Raw genomic sequence first — 11,902 nt, 5'->3', positions numbered from 1 at the left:
AGAAGGAAAACAACACATGCAGGAAACCATAAAACCCTTCAAGTTAACTGTAGCCAACGGTCAATCTCATTAGGATATAATGGGTAGACCATAGCCCTCTCTATAAAGGCTGAGTGTGCTCTGAATAATTTCCAATTTTCTCACTTGCTGGAAGCTCTGCCTTTTAAACAACAAAGCAGAAGTTCCAGGCACTATATTTATATTATTTCTGTTCCCTGCCTTGGATACTTCTTCCAAAAATCACTCCCTGGGTTCATCTTTTAGCACACATTTGTTTAACTGGAATATATATATATATATATATATATATATATATATACATCAACACACACACACACACATGCATATATATACATATTAACTTGGCTAATTACTTAAACTTACACTTTTTTTTTTTTTTTAAGATGGATTTTTCGCTCTTGTTGCGCAGGCTGGAGTGCAATAGCACAGCCTTGGCTCACTGCAACTTCTGTCTCCCAGGTTCAAGCGATTCTCCTGCCTCAGCCTCCTGGGTAGCTGGGATTAAAGGCATGCGCCACTACACTCAGCTGATTTTTTTGTATTTTTAATGGAGATGGGATTTTGCCATGTTGGTCAGGCTGGTCTCAAACTCCTGACCTCAGGTGATCCCCCCCACCTCGCCTCCCCGGGGGCTGGGATTACAGGCACGAGCAATGGGCGCCCAGCCCAAATTTAAACTTTCAACTAGGATGGTGGAAGGGCATCCTTGAGAAAATGGATAGGGACTCAGAGGGCTGAGGGAAGTGCAGGGACTGCCAATTTTTGCCAAGGGACCAAGCCTTGGGTAGAAATGGAGAAGACATCTATTTAGAGAAATAAGTTCTAGGCTGATCCTAGGGCTCAGGACATAGAGTTCCAATACCCTTTCTGGCACTTCTGACCTTGTGACCTCAGATCAGCCATTGGGCCATTCTCAACTCAATTTCTCCATGTTAAAACAATAAGGGCGTCATACTCCCTTGCCTGCATACTTACTGGGAGAATATGCTAAAATACAGTGAGGGTACTGATTTCCAAACTTCAGTGAGCACTGGACATCTATGGGGGGCCCATTAAGGCCCCAGCCCCACAGTCTGACTGTGGCTGGCGATCTGTATAATCGCTACCCTTAACAAGAATCTCCAGGTAATTCTGATGCTGGGGATTCGTGTAGCAGACTGAGAAACATTGATTCAGGAGATTTATTTTTAGAATTTTTTTTTCCTGATTTATAATTTAATGGCTGTGCAGGTCCCAGTCCCTCATTTCTGCCGCTCACGGGCCCACTGCTCTGGGATCAGGGTTTTCTGTTGAAAGGCATGGATGCGCAGGAGCCCTTCTGCTAGGCACGCGTTCACCAGCCGGTGTCTCTGAAGCAGCGGCTTCCCCTCGTACTTGGCCGACACCGCCAGAAGCTACAGGCGCAATGGTTGAGGGTCGTGTTGTCCTCCACCGCCACATGCTCCGCCGCCAGGTCCCGCTGCAGCTTCTCCCTGGGGTATTCGGCGCTGAGTTCCATGGCCGTAGTCCAGCTGGGGCGACAGCCCAGCGGGGACAGAACCCCAGCTCGGACCCCGGCCACGCTGCTTTGCTCCCCATTTTTAGAATTTAAAGCATCTTCTGTATTGCTGGCACTGTGTTAGGCTTTACATACATTAGCTTTTTAGAACCACCCATGAGGTCAGGTTCTAGCATTCAACGAGCCCATGGGGTAGGCCAAGCATTACGACATACCACACACGTGCCGCTGCACTCTATTCTCAACACAGCTGTCTACATTAGATAGCTCTCTTTCTATATGACGATTTAAAACACGGAAACTTAAAAAGGCTGAGAAATCTGTCCAAAGTCCTCCAGCTTGTTGGTCTCAGAGGCAGCATTCTAATCCAAGTTTTCGTGCAATCCAGCGCTGGTACTTACCACAAGCAGCATAAAATGCAAATGCATGTTGGAAGCTCTTAGGGCCCCCATGGAAACCACGTAAAGTCAACAAATAAGAATTTAGCATTTATTATGTGAAAAGAAGCAGGGAAAGCAAACTGGGAAATACAAGAAGTATTCAATGCCTAGTTTCTGTCCTTCAAGAATTCCAGTCTATCAGGAAAGAGCAGTTTGGTTATACTGCAGTTTGGAAGAACTGGAAAGTTGGGCTAAAACGCTTTTGTGCAGGGCCTTGAAGAGCAGCATGTGAATTCTGCACTTTATCCTGGGCACAGGGGAATGGTGGTAGACACCTGGAAGAGCCTCAAACACCATGCAGATGTCTGGAGATGCTTTCTTCCCACCCCTCCACTTTAGCTTTCAAATGATAGTGAAAATTGAGAAATGTGTATGGAGATATCATTTTTCAGGAAGAATCAGAGGGGTAGGAGTAAACCTTATTGATATGGGTTAGAGAGGTATTTTGTAGGCCTTAATAGGAGGGGTGCCAGGATGCACAAAACAAAAACCACCAGAAAGAGAAATAAAGCATACCAACCTTACACTCTGAGAAATCCAAATGGCTAGATGGGTTTGTATTCTTTTGTTTGTTTGTTTTTGAGACAGTCATCCAGGCTGGAGTGCACTGATGCGATCTTGGCTCACTGCAACCTCCGCCTTCCGCCTTCAAGAGATTCTCCTACCTAAGCCTCCCGAGTAGCTGGATTACAGGCGTGCACCACTACGCTCAGCTAATTTTTGTAGTTTTAGTAGAGAGGAGGTTTCGCCATATTGGCCAGGCTGGTTTCAAACTCCTGACCTCAAGTGATCCGCCCGCCTTGGCCTCCCAAAATGCTGGGATTACAGGCGTGAGCTACCGCGCCCGGCCAGATGGGTTTGTATTCTTAAAAAAAATTTTTTTTTTTTAAACATTTCTATCTTTTCAAATATTTCCTTGGGATCCCTGAATTTGTTTTAAATTCATGATTAAGCATTCTGACCCATAGTATTCCCCAGACCATGTCTTCTAATTTACGTGTACCCTACAAACACAGGAAACCCTTGGTAAATGTTGATGTCCATTTAACCTAACCCTTTGCTTTCTTGCTTTCCTCAGAATCCCTTAGCTCCCCTAGTACCCCCAAAAGCAGGGTAAACACAAACCCCAAAAGCCTTCCCAAGAGCTGGGCCCACCCTCTCAGCTTACATGCTTTTTTTTTCTTGGCACTTAAAGGGATTCAACTAGGAACTGACAAAACTTGCTTAAGCAAGTATCACTGATTCACATTTCTGATGGAGCACAGGGCCAGAAGCAATTACTTGAAATTCTTAAAAGAAAATCTGAAACTTACTCTTTTCTATTGATCCAAATTATCTGAAAGAAAAAAATCACACTAAACTGTTTGGTTTTGCAGGTTTATTATGCCTTGTACCACCTAACACATAAGTATCCCTTATGAATGAAAACAGACTCAGAGGAAGACATCGTACAAAAATGCTTCTTACGTTTACTCTACCACCTGCCAGGAAGGACACACACATTTCAGCTTTTATTTTTAAACCAATGTTATCAAAATTCTTAAAGGAAATATTTAAAGCATCTGCTTTTACATGGAGAGTCAAGGGAAAACAAACAGTTCTAACAGGAGAACCCTCCGAAATAAAAATATACTTTAAAAAAGATGCATCATTTAAAAAATGCATCATTTAGGCTTCATTTATGTCACGGTATTGATACCTTGGATCTGAAAAAAGCTAAATAATTATATCATCACTGCAATGAACAAAAATTAAAAGCGCTTTTCTAAAGGAGAGTTCTTCCTTTTACAAAGATCTCTGAAGAAACTTAGATGCCATGTTGTTCTAAGGTCATTTTAAAAAATGGAATTCCAATTGCAGAACACAAATGCAATTAAAACTAAATATATGAGCACCACACATGAAAAAAATGTTGAAAACTAGTAGCTATCTTTAAGAGATAAATTATATTGAAACACAAGTTATACTGGTTTTTGGGGGTGGATTATTGCTTTTCGTTGGACAACCACAAAACCCCCTCCTTTTAGACTAGTCTTCAAAAGGTCTCTTTTTCCAGGTGTACCTTCCAGGATAATACTCCCTTATCTACAAGCAATCCAAATGAGTAAGGGGTTATTTCCAAACACTTCTGCTTATTAACCTCTCCTCTCCAGTGCTAAAAAACTCAAGACATGTAAAAGACACATTTTTAATTAACATTTGGAAGATGGCTTTTGTTAGTTAATAGCAATTGTTAACTCTCAAAATAAACAGGAAATAGTGCCACTTAGCAAGTTGTATGTTCCAAACCCAAGAGTAATGGGCCTTAAGAAATCCAAGTACTTTTTCACCTTGCAGTCTCAACAACCCTTCCTGATTCTTATAAAAAGCACTTGGAGATTTGTGCTATTTTGAGAGAGAGGAGGCTTTCCTCTGGGCCCACACGCAGCCAGCTTCTCCAGGTCATCCTTATTGCTGCAGTTCTCTTACATTAACACCATGTTGAGCATGGCAAAAAATGGAGATCGTAGCACCACATCAACCTTTCTGCTTGAGAAAAAAAAAATGCATAAATGCATGCATCTTTCGCATTTCATAATCGGTAAAAGCCTTCTCCTGTATAATCTACTGATAATTTAACAGCTTATTTGTCCTTAACCCACGAAAACCAATTATAGCCACTGCTAGAGGTAAGCATGGGCAAATCAAGGAGAAAGCAGCTCCAGGAGCACCAAGTTCAAAAAAAGATCATCTAGCCAGCTTCATCTGTGAAGAATTCTGTGCACGTTGCCCCTCCCCCTCTTTCAGATTCCAAGACAAAGGGCGTTTTAAAATATGGTAAACTCAGAAAATTCCTAGAAAGCATGTGTTGAGTTGACACATATTCAGCTGATGCCATCATTTCAGGGTCGGGGGAAATCTGGCCATGAGACATTTAATATTCCTCAATAAGGTAGCATTTGACAAGGCTCCTCTGAGAACTTATTTTTTTAAAGCTAAGGCAGATGTGTAGTGTCTAGATACCGTAGGGCCTTTCCAATCTTAGGCACTGGGCATAATAACGACAAAAGTCAAGATTTAGGGTTCAGTTCCAGCTGATTTTATTTCCTTCTCAAAAAAAGTTATTTACAGAAGGTATATATCAACAATCTGACAGGCAGTGAACTTGACATGATTAGCTGGCATGATTTTTTTCTTTTTTTTCCCCCAAACATTGTTTTTGTGGCCTTGGAATTTTAAGACAAATATTCTACACGGCATATTGCACAGGATGGATGGCAAAAAAAAGTTTAAAAACAAAAACCCTTAACGGAACTGCCTTAAAAAGGCAGACGTCCTAGTGCCTGTCATGTTATATTAAACATACATACACACAATCTTTTTGCTTATTATAATACAGACTTAAATGTACAAAGATGTTTTCCACTTTTTTCAATTTTTAAACACAACAGCTATAAACCTGAACACATATGCTATCATCATGCCATAAGACTAAAACAATTATATTTAGCGACAAGTAGAAAGGATTAAATAGTCAAATACAAGAATGAAAAACGCAGTACATAGTGTCGCGAACTCAAATCGGCATTTAGATAGATCCAGTGGTTTAAACGGCACGTTTTTGCTTATAAAAAAAGTGCAAAAAAGATGTGGTTTACAAGTTAAAGCTACAGAATCCCTTTTTGCTGTAAATGCACCAGTTTTAAAGCCTCTAGACAGAGCAGTATTTCGTTTAAAACTTTGTTTTTCTTAAAAGCTTACAGTGTTTGGCTAATTCTCCTCCCCTTTTTACAACACGGGGGCCGGAGGGTGGACACTGGTGGCAGGTTAAGGGATACTGTCACTTTAAGAAGCCTGCAGATTGAAGTGTAAACATGGAGAAATTAGGGGCTGATTTTTTAAACTGTGTGAGATATTAACCAGCCGCCCTGTTATAAAATCAGGAAATCCAAACAGCGATTTACACCGATTAACACCCCCTTTATATATTTTTTACAAAAATACACTGAGAAAATAATCAAACGTTTTCATCTCTCTTGTCTTTTTTTGTTTTTTAAAAGTGTCAAAAGTCTACATTTAAATATAAAAAATTAAAAGTTAAAACTCTAGCCCTTCAGTGAAGGAGACGTAAAATGGCGTGGGTAACAACAACTACCAAAAAAAAAAAAAAAAGAAAAAAGAAAAAAACGAAAAAAGGAAAAGGAAGGAATAAAGAAATAAAGGAAGTAAAAAGAAAGAAAAAAGGGACAAAAGAAAAAATATGTTTGGCCAGTGTAAATACGTCCACATATAAAATGGCATCTGATTACATTTACAAGGAAAAAGAAGTACGAGGATGGAGCATCGGTGAAGGAAAAAAGCACGTCTTCTCATTTACACCTATAAGGAATAAACACACACACTGAGAAAAAATTTGGTCCTGAATTGTTTTTTTAAAGTCCAGCACAGATTTGAGTTGCGTTTGAATCCTTTAAAGAGTTAAGAATGAAAAAAAGCTGGTGATAATTTCGTTGTAGGAATCAAACATAGCGCCATCTATCTGCTTTTTATATTATCCTACACTATTTTAAAAACTGCTCAACAGTCTTATACAGAAATCTTTAAAAGATAGACAGGATAACATGCTATATTAACCCCACCATTGAAATAATCCAACACCATCACGATTCCGATTAAGAGAAGAAAAAAATCTTTTTTTTTTCCTTTTTTTTTCTTTTTCTTTTTTTTTTTTTCCGAAACCACTCGCCCTCCACTGACTGCCCCTGTACCACATCAAACAGTCTCCTCTCCTCCACGCCTCCGGGGTCTGGGAAGTCTCACCTCACTGATTTCACGTAGAAAGAAGGCGGAGGCCCAGCAGCCGCCGCCGCCTGCTCCCCAACGTGCAAATCCATTTCAGTTTGACCGTGAACCCCCTTCCAGTTCGTGTCCTTCTCCGCCCCCACCCCTAGCTCCCGCTGCTGCGCTTCCAACGGGGTTCTCGGGTCATTTCCTAGCGCCGGTCACACTGGCTGGCCTCCTCCCCTCAACATCTCCTCCTCCGGCTGCAGAGGGGGCAGGGGGAAAAGAAAGAAAAAAAAAGCCCCAAACGGGAATTCGCCTGCGTGGAGTCTCTCAGTCCCGGCGCTCCCCCAAAACATCTGCCATCGGCCAAATTCGTCACCCCGGAGCCTTCTGTCTTCATCAGGCGTTAAAAAAAAGGGGGGGAGGGGTATGCTGGGTTCTCCCCTTTCTTGACCAAGACGCAAAATAAAACAAAACCAAAGTGGTGATGCAGGAAGGGGGAAGATTCCTTCAGTCTCTAGAAAACTAACTCGCCTTCTTGCTGGGGGTGCAGACAAGTCCGGAAGCTCGTTGGAAGGGGAGGGGGTCTCTTCAAGCAAAGGGGAGGAAACTCGAAGTCGCTTTTTCTTTTTTGCCATCAACAACAACACCAATAACAACAATAACAGGTCGCCCCTGTCTACCCTCTTCCTCCTCCGCGTCCCTCCGGCTGGGCAGAGTGGGTCCTCGGCCCGGGAAGGTGGGGGATGGGAGCGCGGGTCCAAAACGCCGCCGCGCTCCTTTCCGACGACGGGAACGCGGCCGAAGCCAGCCCTACTTACTTTTTTTTTTTCTTTTTTCCCTTTTCTCTTTCAACTCTTCGTCTGTCCTTTTCGTTTCTTTTTTTCACTTTTTTTTTCTCCTCTCCTACCCCCCCGGCCCTTCTCCCTGCCTGCGCGCCCTTCAGTAGGTGAAAACCAGGTTGGAGATGCTGGACTCGAGCCAGTCTCCCGAGATCATCTCGCTCACCTCCGGCGTGCAGTAGTCCGGGAACTCGAAGTGCGAGGCGGAGCCGGGCTCGAAGTTAAAATCCAGGTCCCGGTCGAGCGCCGACGACGAACTGAAGCTGCCCAGGGACATGCTCTCAAAGTTTGAGCTGGGGTTCAGGTCGAGCAGGTCGTCTTCGAACTCGTCGTCGGAGGACGAGGAGCCCGAGGAGGAGGAAGAGGAGGAGTGGGACGAGGCCGAGGAGGACGCGTGCGAGGGCGCGCTGGACGGGGCGGGCGAGGCGGCGCGCAGGCTGGCGTAGCCGCGGTGGTCGGCGGGCGAGCGGCCGGCGGCGGGGGACGAGGCGGCGCTGCTGCGGCCGCTCAGGCTCGGCGCGTCGGGCGAGCAGCCCGCGCCCTCCTCCTCGTACAGGCCCAGGGGGTCGCTGGGGTCGGCTCCCGCGCCCACGCCGCCCACGGGCGACGACGACGTGCCCAGGCCGCCGAACAGGTAGACGCGCTTCACCTTCTTCTCCGCCAGGTGCTTGCCCGGGGCCGCGAGCGCTGCGGAGGCCGAGGCTGCCGAGGAGGCGGAGGCCGAGGCGCTGGGAGTCCGCGCCTTGTACAGCGAGTGGTGGTCGGCGGCGGCGCCCAGGGGCAGCAGGGCGGCGGCCCCCGCCTGTTCGGCGGCGAAGGAGGAGGCGGCGGCGGCAGCCGCTGCTTTCCCGCCGCCGCCGCCGCCGCCTGCCAGGATGAGCTTGGCGTGCGGTTTGCTGACCCCGCCGCCCGCGCCGCCCGCCACTTTGGAGCCGCAGCTCTTTTTCTGCGCCGGTTTGGAGTTGGCGCCGCCGCCACTCGCACCGCTGCCTCCTCCCCCCACGTTGCTGCTCCCGCCGCCGCCGCCGCCCCCATGGCCGCCCCCACCGCTGCCACCGACCTTGTCTCCCTTTTCCCCCGGCTTGGAGGAGGCGGCGGCCGAGGAGCTGGAGTTGGCGTTGCCGGACTTCACCTTCTTCCTGGGCCGGTACTTGTAGTCGGGGTAGTCAGCCATGTGCTTGAGGCGCAGCCGCTCCGCCTCTCGAATGAAAGGGATCTTGTCGCTGTCTTTGAGCAGCTTCCAGCGTTTGCCCAGCCGCTTGGAGATCTCGGCGTTGTGCATGTCGGGCGACTGCTCCATGATCTTGCGCCGCTCGATCTGCGACCACACCATGAAGGCGTTCATGGGCCGCTTGATGTGCCCGCTCGGGGTCTTACACCAGCTCGGGTCGTCGGCCTTGCCGCCCGTGGAGGCGGTGGAGCCGGGCGTGGGGGAGGAGGCGATTCCCAGCTCGATGCCGGCGCCCGAGTCCGAGCTCTCGCCGGCCAGCAGCGCTTCCGTGTTCTCGGCATTGTTGGTTTGCTGCACCATGGCCTCGGCTCGGCGGGCGCCCACGCGCGCTCACACCCTCGCGGCGGCCGCGGCGCGATCGCCGGGCCCTCCCGGTTCCCCAGGCCAAGCACACGCCGAACGGGAAGACGCGCGCGGCGGCCGAACTGGCCCCTCAACTCCTCGCAGGGGCGGAGGTGGGTAAAGAGAGAAAAGTCCCCAAAAGATGCGGGGAAGGAGTTCTCAGCCTCTCGCAGAGGAGTTATAGTTCCCAGGCTGGAGACTCTCTCTCTCTCTCTCTCGCTGTCTCACCGCGCTGCAGTTTGCTGTCTCTCGGCTGAGTCTGGAGACCGTGCTAAAGTAGAGAGGAGTTTCTCGAATGTTGGTTGCTGAAGCTTCCAATGCAAGTTTCTCGCGGCCTCCCAGGCAAGTCTTTTTTTTTTTTTTTTTCTTTTTCCCTGAAGCAGTTGATTCCAGTTCACGAGCGCTCTCGGTAGCTCAGGAAAGCGACATAGTCTCTAGCACTTAGTCCCTCTCCTACAATGCAAAGCAAAAAAGACTGTGGCTCCAGGACTCTCTGTGGGCGGAATCGGCACTAAGGAGTTTGTGCAATTATTTTGTTGCAAGGTAGGAAGCCAAAAAGCCTGCATGCAACAGACTGGCATGAATAAATGTATGTTTCCCCCTCCCTTCTGCAAGAAGGGAGCTGGTAATGGCAAGAGTTCCTCCAGCGCAGACTCTTAAAGAGCGTGCAAGGAACTAGAGACCCGACAGCGAAACAGGCCTCTTCCCCTCACACACAGTTTCTCTTGCTGCAGCTTAGAGCAGACCCCAATTCCGCCTCGCGCCTCTTTATCCTTTCACAGTCTTGGGTGCAGCCAATCAGCTGCTGTAACCAACGCTTCCTCATGCCAAACCCCTCCCCCGGGCTTCCCATTGGCTTGGAACCCGATGCAATAATAATCTCCGCGTGCAATGAGAAGCTCCAAATCTGACCTCATTCCAATTTACAGAGCAAACTTTTTAAAAGGGCTAGAAGTACAGCTGAGATTTCTGCTGCCTCTTTTTTCCTTTTGGTGTGTGTGTGTGTGCGCGTGTGTGTGTGTGCGCGCGTGCGTGTGTGTATAGTGTGTGAAGAGGATGTTAATGCATGAAATTATTGAGGGAAGAGACGGAAATGTATTCTAACCATTACGTTAGATAACAAGGAGCTTGGAAGGGGGCGGGGTAAGGGTGAAATACTGTAAATGGAAGCTTTCTGCTTAAAAGCCAAGTGATTATTTTTATTAGTTCTTTTCAGCATTGGAATAAAGAATCAGCCTCTCGTGCAAAATCTGTTCCCCAGCTCTTTCTTAAAGCCAAAGCTGTAAAGGGGAAGAGAAAGCCACAACAATAAATCAATGGATATTGAAAACCATTAAGAAAATGGTACCTAGACACCTGTCATCACAATTATTTTAACAACTCTAGGTACAGCACAGATGTTGATGTGTTGTGTAAATCCCTTCGGAACCGTTTTTGTGCTGTTTATGGAAGGCAGGGAAGAGGACTTTGCAATAATTGCTTACTCTCTTAACCAAGCAAGGGTCAACTATGGTTATTTAATGATTGAAACTCTGTAAATCCTGCATAGCCCAAACAGGGGAGCTTTCCCTTGAAACACCTTAGGTATTGCTCCATAATTACCTCAATGGGCAGATTTCCAGAGTTTTGCATAGGATGTATAATGGCATGTAAAGGATGGAAATCGGTTTTACTTTCTAAATATTTGTTTTCCCTGTTTTCAAAATTAAAGATTGCTTCACTCTCTTCCCTCTCCTCCTCCCAAAGCCATCTTCCTCCTTTCCTTCTTATGTATTTCCTCTTGTTATTTGTTAGTTGAATCGAAGGGAATTGAAAAACCAAGGCAAAGAGAAACTGTAGAAGGAGGTGATAACTGGTAGCAGAAGAGAGTGGGGCCTCTGGATTCATAGTAGACCTGGCTGCTAATCCTTACTGGTTTGTAACTGTGGGGATGTGGCCAAGTCTCAGTTTTCCTCATCTATTATATGGGAGCACTAGGAGCTACTTTATAGAGGGTTGTTGTGAGGGTTCAATGAATTTGTGACTATGAAGCACCTAATGTATTGTAAGCCCTCAATGAATACTAATACCTTCCTTTCTAATTCAAATGCCAGACACACTCCTAGTAAAAGTTGCATGTTGTTCAAGAGGCTAAAATAGAATAGCCACTTATGTAAAAAAGTAATAACAGGCCGTGCGCGGTGGCTCACGCCTGTAATCCCAGCACTTTGGGAGGCTAAGGTGGGTGGATCACTTGAGGTCAGGAGTTCGAAACCAGCCTGGTCAACATGGTGAAACCCTGTCTCTACTAAAAATTAAAAAATTAAAAAATTAGCTGGGCAGGGATGCATGCGCCTGTAATTCCAGCTACTCGAGAAGCTGAGGTGGGAGTATTGCTTGAACCCAGGAGGTTGCAGTGAGCTAAGATTGAGCCACTGCACTCCAGTGTGGGTGATAGAGTGTGACTCTGTCTTAAAAAAAAAAAAAAAAAAGTAATCACAGATCATTGATGTGAATCATGCAAGGACAATAGTGGCAACTCTGCCATTCCATTGATTTTAAAAGAAAGGAACTCCATGAAGAATACTAAGAAGAATATGGCAAAGAAAGGATGCCAAGGTATTCAAAATAAACGTTGGCTACAGAAATTACTTGTTTTCCAACGTCTGAAAATTAGAATTGTAGTAAAAATCAGCTTTCCTTAACACTGTAATAGGAAACTAATGTTCTTCAGGCTAACCATAAGTGGTTAGGTAAAGTCAATCCAAAATAATTAAGTCAGCTT

General features: G+C 46.2%; 1 protein-coding gene and 1 pseudogene across 1 annotated transcript; both read right to left on the bottom strand.

The window, feature by feature from the left end:
- Positions 1-1,262: 1,262 nt before the first annotated feature.
- LOC100579707 lies at positions 1,263-1,579 on the bottom strand (annotated as a pseudogene).
- Positions 1,580-5,015: 3,436 nt separating this feature from the next.
- SOX4 (SRY-box transcription factor 4) lies at positions 5,016-11,293 on the bottom strand. The gene has a single exon (XM_030817374.1). It carries the CDS (start codon positions 9,094-9,096, stop codon positions 7,666-7,668), a length of 1,431 nt encoding a protein of 476 aa, XP_030673234.1. The 5' UTR covers positions 9,097-11,293; the 3' UTR covers positions 5,016-7,665.
- Between the last annotated feature and the right edge of the window lie 609 nt (positions 11,294-11,902).

Source organism: Nomascus leucogenys, chromosome 8 (assembly GCF_006542625.1).
Source record: "Nomascus leucogenys isolate Asia chromosome 8, Asia_NLE_v1, whole genome shotgun sequence".
Lineage (NCBI taxonomy): Eukaryota > Metazoa > Chordata > Mammalia > Primates > Hylobatidae > Nomascus > Nomascus leucogenys.
The sequence above is the reverse complement of the archived record's forward strand: the minus strand, read 5'-3'. Positions and strand labels throughout refer to the sequence as shown.